The sequence below is a fragment of the Anthonomus grandis genome, chromosome 16 (genome assembly GCF_022605725.1).
Source record: "Anthonomus grandis grandis chromosome 16, icAntGran1.3, whole genome shotgun sequence".
NCBI classification, from domain to species: domain Eukaryota; kingdom Metazoa; phylum Arthropoda; class Insecta; order Coleoptera; family Curculionidae; genus Anthonomus; species Anthonomus grandis.
Genome location: NC_065561.1, coordinates 19,956,966 through 19,973,245, shown reverse-complemented (window position 1 = coordinate 19,973,245; position 16,280 = coordinate 19,956,966). Strand labels below are relative to the sequence as shown.

At 32.5% G+C, this 16,280-nt stretch overlaps 1 protein-coding gene across 1 annotated transcript; it reads left to right on the top strand.

Moving 5' to 3' along the window:
• LOC126745513 (tyrosine aminotransferase) lies at positions 1 to 7,531 on the top strand. Its single transcript, XM_050453383.1, has 5 exons — positions 1 to 306; positions 4,561 to 5,047; positions 5,609 to 5,861; positions 5,921 to 6,172; positions 6,224 to 7,531. The coding sequence occupies exons 1-5, from the start codon at positions 111 to 113 to the stop codon at positions 6,332 to 6,334; spliced, it is 1,299 nt and encodes a 432-aa protein (XP_050309340.1). The 5' UTR covers positions 1 to 110; the 3' UTR covers positions 6,335 to 7,531.
• The last annotated feature ends 8,749 nt before the right edge of the window (positions 7,532 to 16,280 follow it).

Sequence of the window (16,280 nt, the reverse complement as noted above, 5' to 3'; positions counted from 1 at the left end):
ATCATACGAGTTTCTGATATCGAACGAACAAGAAAGAGCTACTACTGCTAATATTCGCTCTCGCTTTTACTGATAGAAGTACCATATATATAGTATATCCGTTGGTGAGCATGCTCGAAAAATTAATCAAAACCGGCGAAATCAGCATTTTCGATTCCGCGCGAAGTTGCGAATTCGGCAAACGCGAGTTGTGGAAAGTCGACGTGTCTACGTCGGCGAAAAATTGCCGAAACTTTATAAGGGAGATCGTCGATACCCTCGACCTTCAACCGAATCCGACCAAACCGGTCATCGCCTTATCATTAGGTTTGTATTACAATTATAGATAGTCGTAATCAAAAAAATTGGTCACTCCTAATCGGTTAAATCTATCATCCCTAAAGGACCATCATCAGGTGTTTTCATTATTATTAGACCGTAAAATGGTCGTGTCATGTGGTATATTATTATTGTTAAATATCAATTTATTCAAGGATTTTTTAGTAAGTTTTTGATTTTGGTATATTTATCACCTGTATATGGTCCAGGTATATTTATTAACTGTAGAATATACGTATATTTTATACGATATTGTTTACAAAAAGAGCATTTAAAAAAAGTGACACGACGTGATTTAGTAATTGGCACGGGATTTACATATCTAGTTTTTAAACTCGATTGCTGCACCTCAAATATTTGATTAAATTCTTCTGAAAAATCACTGCTTTGGTTCCATATATTATCCAATCTAATAACGCTGTTTGTATACTAAATATTTATATATAGAAATATAACAAAAATAAATAAACAGTGCTATTAAATTAATTATTGAATATATTTTTTCTGCAAAAATTTTGTTTTTTATCAACACAACCCTTGCCCCCCCACCCACCCCACACATTTGCCCAGTAAGAAATTCTTTTGAAAAATCACCGTTTTTCGTCTGTAAAATCCAATCTAATTGCATTGTTTTTGTATTAAATATTTAATAATATAGATATATGTAATTATATAAAATTTAAATAAACTCACTGTGTTATTAGATTAGATATTAACGACGAAAGTAGCTGTTATTCATGCGTATTTTTTTAGAAAACATTGATTTTTGAAAACAATTTCTTACTGGTAAAATATGGGGGGTGGGTGGGGGGTCAAGGGTAGGATTAATGAAAAACGGTTTTTTTGCATAAAATAATTACCTTAGAGGAAAAATTTTCTAATTTACTAAGGAAATTTAGAAAAATACCATTCAAAAAGATTGATTTGATAAAAACTATACAAAGCTTTGCTTGCTGTGTATAATAAATAAAAATCTTATCGATAACTATAAGCCAGTTACACTTATTAATAACTAAAGTTTTTGAACGGGTCCTTCATTCAGCATTATACTTTCCTATAAAACTTTTTATAGACACTAGACAGCATGGCTCCATGAAGGGCAGATCCACTACCACTAATCTTATTACGATCACGGAATTTATATCAGAATCTATAAATGATAATTCTCAAGTTAATGTTCATTCTTATATCAAATCTTTCTGACCCATTTGTGTTTTCATCTCGTTTAACTTCTCTTATCTCTTCTTTTCTCACTAAACGTCCTCAACATGTTGAATGCTGTGCACACAGCTCAACTGAAATAGTCGCTCCTTAAGGCGGACCACAAGGCTCCATATTGGGACCTCTACTTTTCAACTCATTTATTAATATCATTTCTAAAGACCCAGAAGTAAACAGCTCATTATACTGTAGAATTGATACTATTGAGGCCTGCATTAAGCTCCAAGCAGCCATTAAAACTCAGTGAATGAAAGGTGCAAGAATAACAACTTACCTCTAAATGCTGTATGGTCTCCTACTCCTTAAAAAAGAACTGTGTTACTTACCAGTACAAAATTGATAATGTAACACTACCAAGATCAACCCACTTCAAAGACTTGGGAGCCATTTTTGATAGCTCACTTTCATTTAGTTCTGATATCGAAGATATCATAAAAAGAAGTTATAAAATGCTGGGTTTTGTTGTCAGGAACTCTCCATTCTTTGAGAATATCTCTAGCATTAAACTCCTGTACTTTACCTATGTTCGTTCAATTTTGGAATATTATTCCCAAGTCTGGTCGCCGGGCGAATACAGCGAAAATTTCTTAAATTCCTTTGGTTTAAATGCGAAATAGTGTGCCCGGAAATCGGCTTTTCACATGATCGTTTGCAAGATTTCAGGTAAGAAAACGGGATTCGGCTTTATAATTTTACATTAATTAATTAATGGCGTAATTGACTCGCCAAAGATCTTGCAACTTCTAAATTTACACACTCCTCGGCTATCAGCTCGCAGTTCTCAAACTTTTTACCTTTCAATACCTCGAACCAACATTACAAAATTTTTTCCTATACGTAGAGCTTGCAATACATACAAATTACATATGCCGAAATTAAAAGAATTCGCTTAATTTAGATAATCTTGTTTTCTCATTTTTTATATATTTATTAATAATTTATCATATCTATAATATTAATTTTATTTTGATAAGATGATTTCATGTTTATTTTCGTCGTTTTCACTCTATTATTGGAGTTTCTCTGTTGAGTGATGTAAATAAATAAATGATTAAAAATGAAGAATGATATAAATTATAGTTAATTTTCTGTAACCTGACAGAGTAAATTAAATTGTTTCTTTTAAGGCAATTATTTTATATAATAAAAACCTTTTTTATCAATACTACCCTTACACCTCCCACCCACCCCAAACAGCTTACCAGTAAAAAATTCTTCTGCAAAATCGCTGTTTTTCAACATGATACGCATGGAGCAGAAAAGTTCTTGATTTATATTATACAGTATATTTGTTTTATACTATAAATTTTAATGTAACTTTGACTGAACGCTTTTAATTTGAATAGGTATATACCTTCCTTAAAATAAGCCTGTAGAAATATTTTGACATCCTGTATATTAAGAAGTTTAAACAAACTAGACTAGTCCAAAGTCTTTCTTGAAGAAATGACTAAAAACCATTCACCAAAAGTCAAGATAATAGAATTCTTAGTCCAGGAGTGCCTGTAAGGAACAAAGTAATTTGTCTTATAAACAGTGTTATTAAATTAAATATTAAATAAATATTTTCTGCATTAACATTGTTTTTCATCAACACAATCCTTACCCCCCCACCCACCCCAACCATTTACCCAGTAAGACATTCTTTTGAAAAATCACCGTTTATCGTCTATAAAATTCAATCTTATTGCACTGTTTTTGTATTAAATATTTATTAATAAAAATATATATAACTATATCAAACATAAATAAACACACTGCGTTATTAGATTAAATATTAACGACGAGAGCAGCTGTTATTCATGCGTATTATTTTGGAAAGCAATAATTTCTGAAAATAATTTCTTACTGGTAAGTTGTGTGGGGTGGGTGGGGGGGGCAAGGGTAGGATTAATGAAAAAAAGGTTTTTTGCAGAAAACAATTACCTTAGAAGAAAAACTTACCAATAAAAAATACCATTCAAAAAGATTGATTTGATAAAATCTATACAAAGCTATCCATGCTGTGTATAAATGATTAAAATTGAAGAATAATATAAATTATAGTTAATTTTCTGTAACCTGGGAGAGTAACTTATTTAATAAACTAAATTATTTCTTTTTAAGGCAACTATTTTATGCAATAAAAATTTATTTCATCAACACTACCCTTACACCCCCCACCCACCCCAAACTGCTTACCAGTAAAAATTATTCTGCAAAATCCCTGTTTTTAAAAATAGTACGCATGGACCAGAGAAGTTCTTCTTTATATCATACAATATATTTGTTTCATACTATAAATTTTAATGTAATTTATGTGTTTATTTATATGTATTATGTATATAATAATACAATATTGATTATTGTGTATATTGCATTATGTATATTAAAAATTTTAAAAAAAAAACTAGACTAGTCTAAAGTCTTTGTTGAACAAATGACTAAAATCCATTTACAAAAAGTCAAGATAATAGAATTCTTAGTCCAGGAGTGCCTGTAAGAAACAAAATAATTTGTTTCCAAGCAATATATTATATATTGTTATCGACAAATATAAATAAAATAATATAAAAATTTTTAATATTTGGTTATGGTATATTTATTAAACTGTAGAATAAATTCTAATATCATATACATGGAATGCCATACACAAAGAAATGTAAAAAACAGTAGGAAATAGATTCATAAAATGTGATATTAATGTTCCTCACATCCTAATCCTCATGATTCTTGTGTCAATTTTCACCATTGCTCTCCTTTAAATTCATTGATGAAAGCAAGCACTTCCGATTGAATTTGCTTGACAAGTCACCAAAGCCCAAGGGCTTCTCTCTTATTGAGAGAAGTTTTATTGGTTTCAAAAAAAGAGGGCGGCTCAAGATTATGTGTTGACTACAAAATTTTAAATAAATACACGGTACCAAATCAAAATCGCTTGCCGTTAATAGACGACCAGATCGACCGATTATCCAGTTTATTAGGTCTTGCATCAGGATATTATCAAATGATTCACTCTTGACCTACCCAATGTTCTTTCAGGAGATCCTACGGTTTATGGTAACCTAAAACCTGCTCCAGAAGTCACCCGAGCTGTCGTAGAAGTGGTCGAAGAAGGACTCTGCAACGGGTACGCCCCAAGTACTGGATACGAGTCAGCTCGCGCTGCTGTAGCCGAGTACTTAAACTATGACGGCGTGAGTTATAACTCTCGAGACATCATTTTGTGCAGTGGATGTTCGTCCTCCTTGGAACTGTGCATCACCGCCCTATGTGACGGGAGTCGTGGTCAGAATATTTTGATCCCGAGACCAGGGTTCGCTATCTATAGAACTCTGGCAGAATCCATCGGCGTCGAGGTGAAATACTACAATCTGATCCCGGAACGTAATTGGGAAGTTGACCTGCAGCACTTGGAGGAGCAAATTAATGAACATACGGCTGCTATTGTTTTAAATAATCCTTCTAATCCTTGTGGGTCTAATTATAGCGAGGAGCATTTGAGGAGTTTCTTGGAGATTGCTTATAGGTGAGTATAGATATTTTTTAAGTCTTATAATTGTGACAATAGAAAAGCCCTCCAACAACCCTTCGCAATATTGAAGATACTGGGTCACAAACACGAAATTGAAAATAGAAAAGCCTTTTAAAGTTCTAATAAATTTTTATTTACTTCACATATGCACATACATAAATATAATGCATAACATAGATATACAAAAATTAGGATCTTATTTAATAATTTTTTAAATAGCATTCAATATATCAGTGGCAAAGATCGTTGGGAAATAAATACTTTTTAAGTTCCTGCTATGATCAACTCCAAAATATGTCATTTGTAGACCTTTCCAGACTATTCTGTAGTCCAAATTCTCTGGAAAAGCCGGTTGTTCATTAAAATTTATGTGTCTTTCTTAGGGATTCGCTAAAATGGGCATCAACTTTGAATCTTTTACACACTTAACCACATTTAAGGCAAAGCTATTTTTATTCCACTTTGAAATTCTTAATGCAATGATAGATATCTTTTGTCTTCAAGGTCATTATTATTAATGAAATAAGGTTCGGTTGACTTTTGTGTTGTTAACAGGCGTAGGGTACCAGTAATCGCTGACGAAATTTACGAACGTTTGGTGTTTCCTGGCAAAAAGTTCGTCTCCACTGCATCGCTCTTCTCAGAAGTCCCGATTCTCGTATGCGGGGGTACAGCCAAAAGATTCCTGGTGCCAGGATGGAGGATGGGCTGGATCGCTGTACATGACGAAACAGGGGCTTTCGAGCACGTAAGAAAGGCCTTGGTCAGCCTTAGCCAGAGGACCATCGGCAGTAACACTTTGATACAAGTAAGAGACTTCAGAAAATTTAGGAACTTTTGATTGAATAATATCCTTTTGTTGTTTAGGGGGCTTTACCAGCCATATTACAGTACACCCCCGATTCCTTTCATGACGATTTAGCCAAAACGTTGGCTTTACATGCACAAATCGCCTTCGAAAGGTTCAGTTTCATTCGTGGACTCGCCCCGTACATGCCAGAGGGCGCCATGTACATGATCGTGGAAATCAATTTGAGGTGCTTCCCCGAATTCGTGAACGGTCTGGAGTTTTGCAAGCAAATGATGCGAGAGGAGTCGGTGTTTTGTTTACCAGGAGAGGTGGGTCAATAGATGCGATTATTTTAATTGAATTAACCGGCGTTCTTTCAGTGCTTCCAGATACCTGGGTTTATGAGAATCGTCCTGACTGTGCCTCAAGAGATCCTGGAGGAGGCCTGTGAGAGAATCGCCGAGTTTTGTAACCGTCATTATGTCGAGTGAACAGGTTTTAAACCGAATCCTCGCGGTGTTGGCATGCAACATCTTCAGTCAGTTGAAAGAACTCATCTATTATCTCAAAGAGATTTACGTTACTAGAGAAAAAAATAAAAAACTCCAAGTCTCAGTATCAAAACATCTTTTTGTATGTCACGAAGGTTACATGTTTCGCTAATAAAGCATCATCATACCTTATAGCTAGATGATCTGCTAACTACTGACCTTTTGAATCAGTCAAACATTACATTACAATTAGAAAAATCCAAACGGTCATTCGGTAATTTGTTGTATAGTTTTGGGTCTTTTTTAATACAAATTTTTTAGAAATAAGTAGCCTGCTATGAGGCATGGACAAGTCATTTCTAGAACGAGTTGGGTAATTACCATTGTAAAACTACCATTGACAGTAAAGAAATTAAAATTTTTAAAAACATACAAGGAAACTTCAAATATATACACATACGGGACCGAGAAAGAAGAAGTTTACACCTAAGAATCTGTTTTTGGCTAATAAACACTCGACGTGCATGAGACGTACAGCTCCAGAGCTGAATACCGTGCAAAATTCGTGAGTGTATAATAGCATAGCATACACTGATTAATTTCCATTACCACTCTAAGGTTCCTAATGGCATAACATTGATTCAAATTAGGAATTTTCATTCTTTTCAGTGTCAATATACAAAATAAACTTAGGTAGGTTATTAAGAAGAAGAATGGACCTCAGAGATTGATAAATAAAACCTCTGCTCCTAAAAAATCTGTTATAATACCTCAAGTATAAAGTTCATATTTCTTTGAAATACGTGAGATAGTACTTTCTCTATAGATTTTTTACTATAAAAGTGACGTACGTAATACCCAACAAAATAAGTAACTCATTAAAGGTGGAAGCATTAACAACAACTGACTGAAGATGTTGCACATCGTCGCCGTGAGGGTGCTACAATCAAGATGCTCTTTCTCTTCAATATTAACTTGATAAACTTCCGTATTGGTATATGGAGGGTTTTACGTAAAAACTTACTTTATCTACCTCAGCGTCTTGTTTTATCCAAAGATTTTTTTTTGTATATTCGTTGCTATACCTTTAGGCATCCGACTGACTTTACAAATTAAAGGATTAGGATGGAAAATGTCTAGAATTAATTATTGTTGGTGAACTCTTATTTGTACCTGAATAAACTTAAGTAAATATAATATCTAGTGTTTGTTTTCTTTTAAAAAGTGTTGAAATTAGCTCCTACTGTCAAGGATAAAAGAGGCTTTAGACAAGGGAGATTCAGCAGCTTCTCTGAGGAACATCGTCGGTTTATAACCTATTCATACTGGAACAATACATAAAATATCTATGCTTTTTGGAGAATACTCACCATCTTTTATTTAGAAAAATTATGTTTACAAAAATACCTATTGAATGGCAGCGATATCATATACATGAATGTATCAGATACAGAATGTCCTTCATATCAGTACCAGTGAGGTCCAAAATACACTATGGCTCCTAAACAACATGAACTTGTGGTATTACAATGAAGAACCACAGGAAAGCCTGTCTTGTAATTTAATTCATGGTACTTTCATTGAATAAAGCACTTTTAAATATCTTACATTTAAATGAGGAGTGACTTATTAAAGCGCATTATGTCACCTAAATCCAGTTTCTCAATAATGAGCAAAAACGATTTACAGCTAAACCAAAATGGTTTAGAGTAAAATAATGAGTAAAATCGAGAGTTATACATCCGCAGATATAAAAAATTACGTTGTTTAAATCAAAAATAGCAGAGGTTTTTAAAAGAAGTAATAAAATTCTAGGACAAAATGCGTTTTGATAAGTCACTCCTTTAAATATGGAATTTAAATTAATACCTATTTTTTAGTTAGAATTTGTTATTTTACCTCTCTGGCAAATTGATAAAAACTGTTTTGAGGTGTCGTCGAACCGATATATTGGCTCAAGTTTAATTTTAATTTCTATCTAAAGTCACGGTCTCACAACATGTAATGAAACGGGCTACACGTGTTTCGCTCTAGTTAGAGCATCATCAGGCCTTTAGAAAGTCGATCTGAAATTTAAAGCCTGGTGGTTTTAGAAATTATTTTTATATAACTTGGGTATATGATTAAGCATTTAATTTGAATTTGATTAAATTTTTATTGGAAATTATGATATTTCTTATAATTTTATTTTAAATTTAAATAAGTCATCTAGGTGAGTCGTTGCTATTTATTAGTTTGGAATATTGTAAATTTGCCTGGGTATTAAACGTTTCATAGTAAATTTTTGATTGGGATAAACACAGTTAAGCTTTAATTTTTTTTCCTTTGTAGATACTTAGATAATAACTTGCCATCTTTTTTTCTAAAATTCGTAGATGCAAATAAAATAGCAAAACAGCTTTAAAAGATGATAGTGCTCCTCGAATACGATTTATAGATACAAGTTATAAGCTTAAATCATCCATAGGTGCTATTTAAGTAAACTTAGCTGTTAAGTATTATAACCTATCTTCCTGTTGTTATCGAATATCGTTTTGTATTATATCATTAGCATTATGGAATATCGTGGGCTGTAAGAAATAAATACCTGCACCATAGTGCCATTTTTGACCATCTATCCAACAAAAAAAAGTTTCTGAAAATTGGTCAAGAAACAAAAATTTTAGAGGGGTGGCTAACCCTTAAGTGGGACACACTGTATATCATATACGATTTTGTATACAAAAGGAAGAAAAATTGACACGGGATTTACAAATCTAGTTTTTAAACTCGATTACTACGCCTCAAATATTTGATGACATTTTTCTAAAAAATCACTGTTTTTCGTCCATATTATCTTATCTAACAACGCTGTTTTTATACTAAATATTTATATAAAAAATTATAATAAATATAAATAATCAGTGTTATTAAATTAAATATTAAATAAATATTTACTGCAAAAATATTGATTTTTATCAACATAATCCCTACCCCCCCACCCACCCCAAACATTTGCCCGGTAAAAAATTCTTTTGAAAAGTCACCGTTTTTCGTCCATATTATCTAATCTAATAGCACTGTTTTGCATTTAATATTTAATAATAAATATAATTATATCAAATTTAAATAAACAAACTGTGTTATTAGATTAGATATCGATGATGAACCCAGCTGTTATTCATGCGTATTATTTTGGAAAATCATGATTTTTGAAAACAATTTCTTACTGAAGAAAATAATTCCCTAAAAGAAAATTAGGGTTGATAAAATAATTGATAGCTTTTCTATCCATACTTTTTTCACATAACCTTAAGGTTTTCGAGTAAAATGGAGTAAATAATCGGATTTTATTTCAAATTAATTGGTTTATTTATCAATAGTTTATGATCAAGGTATATTTATTAAACTGAAGAATATACGTATATCAAATACGATTCTGTTTACAAAAGAGAGAAAATGTTGACTTAAAAAAAATTGACACAAGATTTAGATATCTAGTTTTTAAACTCGATCACTACACCACAAATATATGATAAAACGATCCCGATTTTTCATACACGTATATAAGTCTTAAGTTTGTCGGTAGCCAGAATTTCTGGATTTCAAGTTTAGGTTTAATACTGGTTTTTTAAAACTAATTATTCAACATTTTGCTGATGGTAAACATATTTGTTTAGAATATAATGCAGTTCAACCACAAATGTGCTTCTGGTATAAGCCAAAACTAAACGTTTATTCAACTATCGTATGTCGATTTGATACTCGTAAGCGATACAGTTCTTAGCACTTTTAGAGGCATTTAAAGGTATATAAATTGTTTTTATTGCACGAGCTTTTAATGGACGCCTGGAGTTTAATGCAGTCAACTAAAAACCTGTTTTCTAGATGCTTAAAGATATTATTTATGAACGAGTTGAAGAATAGAGGTTTCAGCTACTATTTTATGTGTGAATTCAACAAATTGAGAGCGATTAATAAGATAGGAAGAGACACTAAATTCCATTAATATTGAACAGAAAAATTTGATGTAAGAATACAATGGTCAAGGCGGTCTAGAGCTTTCGAGAAGTGTAAATAGACTATACTAACTTGGGAGTTGTTATATTTTATAAACTCTATGATCGTATGAAGATTAGTAGGAGGATATCAGATGTTTCATAAAAAAGTACAATGATGAATGAAGGAGATCCTCAAAAGCTTTAGAGACGTTATTAATAAAAGCAACTGGTTTATAATTATCGATGAGATTTTTTTTATTGATAGGATTAACTTTATACTTTTTAAAAAGCAAAGGACACTTTTCAGTTGCAGGGGCAAGACTAAATAATATCATCAGGCCTTCAAATTAAAGTAAACTTATTTAAATAAAAAAAACTGCAAAATTTAAAATGAGTAAAAATATTTTAAAAGTCTGTCATAATAATTATCCCTTATTTATTATTTCTGTACGTACAAGTTATCATTTTATGTTGATTTATTATTTACAATTTTTTGAAATTAATAAACAGTAAATTAACCCACTTACAAATTATTAATTATTCAATTAAATACATAACAATATAAATGGCTAAAGTACACGCGCACCTTGACAACATAAGTTATTGAATTTATATATTTATCCGTATAATAAAGGCTCTATTATATTTCCTGCAGACAATACTGACTAACTTCCATGAACTTCAAGGGCAAAACCTTGGCCTAAATTAATAGTTTATGTGAAAGCTAAATATATATATTATAATAATTTAAATAATAAAACCATATATTTTTTATTTATTCAAACAGAAGATTCTTTTAAAAACTCGATGATCTATTTATAACAGAACTTAAACAAATATGTATTTATATTAAAACCGAGTAACATCTCACGGAACAGTAACGTATAAGCCCAAAACTCCCCCGACAAACTAAACTTTTAATTCAATTATACTAGTAATTCTAAAACGATTCGATATCCTACCTCAATAACCCGTTTCGTGTACCCCGCAAGAGGCGGGGGAAGGGCAATTAGCGCAGATAACCGGATAGCGGCTCTATTTTAAGATTCTGTTCACCTCGGATCCTTCAAATAGCCTGCAATTCCCTTGGTACCAACACGCGATAGTCACAGGAGACCCAAATCCGATGCTCCCGCTAATGCCAGGATATAAAAAACAGACAAAACTGTTGCAATTCCCTCAGTTCAGTTTTAAATTCGCCACCACCAGGCATTTTCGGTAGCAGCGGTATGAATTAGTTTGTATGAAAACGGAAATGGACGGGACGATAATGGGTCGAGAAAGGTCAGCTGCATTGTAAGTGTACACCTTTTTTTAATTGTAATTTGTTCTAATGGCTTTAAAGTGCTTCACAAACAAAGAGATGTGCTCTCAGTTAGTTTATGTAGATAGATCTAGGGAGCGACATGGTCAAAGGCCTTGCGTAGATCTTTAGAAATTGCACTATAATGCGATGTATCTCGAATAATAATTTTTATACTGATTGATTAGGGATGTGAATTTTTCAACAAAATTGTCCATAAGCACGATTGCATCGTGAACGCTTTGCCCACGGTGCTACCGGGGTCGGCTGTCCATAAGTCAAACACTAGTTCATATCTGAAAAACTAGTCAAAAATATTTTAGAAATTCTTGGTGTCTCTTATAGGGGACATTAGAGCGCACTCTGCTATCCAGTTTTTAAGACTCTAGTTGTGCCAGTTTTTTTGAAAAATTAGGAAAGACTTTGACGTCACCTTATATATTAATTTCACCTTTATTTAATTCTTACTGGAGCATTCGGACCAAACTGCCTATAACTCAAAAAACTAGTCAATAATATTTAAAAAAATCTTAAGAGGATACCTGAGCGCACCCTACTGTCTACCTTTAAAAAAAGACTTAAATTTTGCCAGTTTTTTTAAAAAATTGAGATAAACTTTGACCCAACCTTTGGCTCTCAGTTAGTCTATTTAGTAGAAACTGATAAGTGACATTGTCAAAGGCCTTGCACACATCATAAGACACTCTATAGCTGGAGTAATGCACCTTCTAGAAAGATTTTTATACTGATTGATTAAAGAAGTGAATTTTTCAACAAAGGAGCATTGAGTGCATATTGTTTAACATGTTGAGGAAAAAGTGTCTCATTAATAATCACCGTTTTCAGTTTTTTTAATTAAAAAGAAAACTTTGAATATAATAGTTTTTAGGTAATTTAATGCTATAGAATAAAAATTACTTCAGGAACACCACAAAGTTATTTTAATTCTGTATTGCATGAAACCCTTAAATGCCTGGAATAAACTAAAAAATTACTCTAGATGTCTGGAACATAAGGAGCATTATCAAAAATGCCTGGAATGCCTAAAAATGAACTCAAGCGCCTAAAATGGCAAGAAAAATGGCTGAAAGGGCCTAGACTAGAACGAAAAGTGACTCTAAAAGTTTGGAAGGAAATTAGACTTTGAATTACTAGAATAGAATAAGGAGTCAGTTCAAGGTTTGGGTGAACGCAAAAACGTCAATTCCAAATGCATGGAACACATAGAAAATCTCTTAAAATGCCTTGAATAGAACGAAAAGTCACTTTAAAGACCAAGAACATATAAAAATTATTTTCAAATTCCTAACATATTTAGGTTACATGAAATGCATTCTGGAATATGTGGAACTAACTACTCTTGAGTGCCCGGAATATCTTAAAAAATCACTCTGGAACACAAGGAGCATTATTAAACACCTACAAAATAAACTCAAATGCCTGGAATAGAATAAAGAGTAACTTCAAAGTCCAGGAACACACAAAAATTGTTTCTAAATATGATACGCTTTCAATAAGATCCAGATTTGGCAATTCATTGACAATATACTTAATAATTACATAAGGGTTATGTTCATTCATTAGGTTATCAGCTTTGAAATAAAATTTAAATCATTCAATTTTCCTCACTTTTACACACCCTTGACCCTCACAGCCCAAAGGGCTCACTCTCAATTATCATATTTAGTAAAAACTAATGAATGACATTGTCAAAAGCCTTGCAGAGATCATTAGAAAGTGCATTAGTGATAAGTAGCTTCTAGAAAGGTCTTTGTGCTGAATGATTAGGGATGCGAATTTTTCAAGAAAAGTGTTTATATCTGAAAAACTAGTACTGTCAATACTGTCAAAACTGTCAATATCTCAAAAATTAGTCAATATTATTTTGAGAATTTTTTAAGTGTCTTGTAGAGGACACTTGAGCGCACCTGTTTTGAAAACTCTAGTTATGCAAGGTTTCCGTGGAAAATTAGGAAAGACTTTGACCTCACCTTGAAACACCCTCGACTGTCACCACTTGAATAAAAAAAATAAGACAAATGCCTGGAATAGGTTAAAAAATTACTTGAAAGTACATGAACGTAGAAAAGGTGATTCGAATTTGCTGGTAAACATAGATTACATAAAACACATGGGACTGCTCTCAAGGTCCCAAAATATATTAAAAAATTACTCTGGAACACAAAGAGCCTTATTAAATACCTACAAAATAAAGTAAAATGCCTGAAATAGAATGAAAAGTGGCTTTGAAGGCACAGAGAATGTTTAATACACTAATGATATACACTTAGAAGGATCTTTGTACAAATCGATTAGGGATGTGAATTTTTCAATAAAATTGTCATCGTAACCAAGTTCGGACAAAACTAATTAAAAGTTTGTTGAAAGTTCTTGGTATCTGTTATAGGAGACATTAGCCTAGTTTTTAAGACTCTACCTATGCCAGTTTCCTTGAAAAACTATCAGGGTCTTTAAGGTCACCTAATACATAAATTTTACCTTTAATGCAATTTTAACTAGACCATCCGGACAAAACTGTCAATATCTCAAAAACTAGTCAATATTATTATGAAAATTTTTGATCTGTCTTGTAGAGGACACTTGAGCGCACCCTATTGTTCAGTTTTGAAGACTCTAGTTATGCCAGTTTCTGCAGAAAATTGGAAGACATTGACCTCATCTTAAAACACCATCGATTCTATAACCAAAGAGATTGGCTTTGGAAAAGTGCATTAGTGGAATGTAGCTATTAGAAGGATTTACGTATAGATTGATTAAGGTTATTTCTCAACAAACATGCATTTAGTGCATTTTATTAAAAAATTGACATCCCTCATCATACAATTTTTTATGATGTATGTAAGTCCTTTGACAATGTCACTTATCAGTTGTTACTAAATAAACTAACTGAAAGCCAATTTCTTGGATTAAGAGAGATTTTTCATGTTAATATCCTGAGGATAAGAACAGAATTTATCGAAAAGTCTAAATATCTATAAAATCCCCTAGAAAAATAAAACCATTTTCAAGAAATTAATCTAAATTGCGACAAAACTTCATTAAATAAGTAGTTGAAATAAAGCAAAAATAAAGTATTTTTCAAAATTCCCGGAGCTCCCACTTTTCGCATAATATGGCAACAATGCTAGAGCCGATACCCACGATCTGTGACGAGTCCTCCCGATTTCTCTATAGTTTAACCAACAAGCTTACTGACTGACATTTGACAATACGCTTGCGCTGTTGACGTATTAGGGAAAGCTGGGGCATATCCTCTTAAAAATGCCTTTTTTAGAAATTATTTTAATAAATTAAGTTTTTTATGGTAATCACTCATAAAACGGACTCAGAGCTGAGTCCCTTCCGTTTTGACAGTCGTTAATCGAGGCGCATCGCCGATCCGATGCCTCGTCTACCCAGTGCGATATTTTTAAACATTTTCGATGTTTTAAAGTGAGGGCAAATTTTTTCCTAATTTTTCAAGGAAACTGGAAAAACTACAGTCTTCAAAACTATACAGTAGGGTTCGCTCTAATGTCCTCTACAAGAGACACTAAAAATTTTTAAAAGATTTTTGACTAGTTTTTAAGATATGGACAGTTTTGCCCGGACTAGTTTTTCAGATATAAATACTTTTGTTGAAAAATTCACATCCCTAATCAATCAGTACATCGATCTTTCTAGAAGCTGCTTTTCACTAATGCAATTTCTTAAGATCTGTGCAAGGCCTTTGACAACGTCACTCACCAGATTTAACTAAATCGTGAGCCGATTTCTCTACTTGTAAGGGTCGAAAGTCTCTCAAAGTGAGGTTAATTAGTTTGCCTTAAGACAACTCAGGCAACCATCTTGTTAATTTAAACTTTATTCTAAAGCTGATGAGTGGATTCAATCCTTATGGGCTTATTGAGTGGATTGTCAATGGATTGCAAAATCTTGATGTTATTGAAAGCGTATCACAGTTTGAAGTAATTTTTCTGTGTTCCTGGACTTTGATTTCAGTTTCCATTATATTCCAGGCATTTCAGTTCAATTTGTAGGAGTTTAATAACGCTCCTTGTGTACCAGAGTAATTTTTTATTTTATTCTCGGCACTTAAGGGTAGTTCCATATATACCAGATTGTATTGCCTGTAAACCGTGACTTTAAAGTAACTTTTCATTCCATTCCAGGCATTTAAAGGAATTTTATATATGTTGCATGACCTTTTTGTATTTTCCTGGACCTTGAAGTCACTTATTACTTTATTCCAGGAGCAAGAAGTAATTTCCTTGTCTTCCAGGTCTTTAGAGCCACTTTTCGTTCTAGTCCAGGCTCTTGAAGGTATTTTTCTTGCTATTCTGGGCATTTCAGTTAATTTTTACGTATTGCACGGATTTTTAATAATGCTCCTTATATTCCAGATTTTTATAGTCATTTTTTTAGTTTATTCCAGGCATTTGAGGGCAGCTTCATGTATTTTAAAGTAACTTTTTGTATTCCTGGATTTGATATTATGTCCTTCAGTGCTGTGGGATAATTTTTTATTTATTGCATCAGATTCCGTAAGACCAATCAAGACTAAAATACCCTTAAAAACTAGATGTATAATTTATTCCATAAGAAAATTTTCGAAAAAACTCAGCATCAACATAAGGCACAAGATTTTGTATTTCTGCTGAGG

Excerpts from the sequence above, each read along its gene's own strand:
- LOC126745513 (XM_050453383.1), top strand. The coding sequence starts at position 111 with ATGCTCGAAAAATTAATCAAAACCGGCGAAATCAGCATTTTCGATTCC. Across the intron at positions 5,862-5,920 it reads GCAGTAACACTTTGATACAA|GGGGCTTTACCAGCCATATT; the intron begins GTAAGAGACTTC and ends TTTGTTGTTTAG. Across the intron at positions 6,173-6,223 it reads TGTTTTGTTTACCAGGAGAG|TGCTTCCAGATACCTGGGTT; the intron begins GTGGGTCAATAG and ends GCGTTCTTTCAG.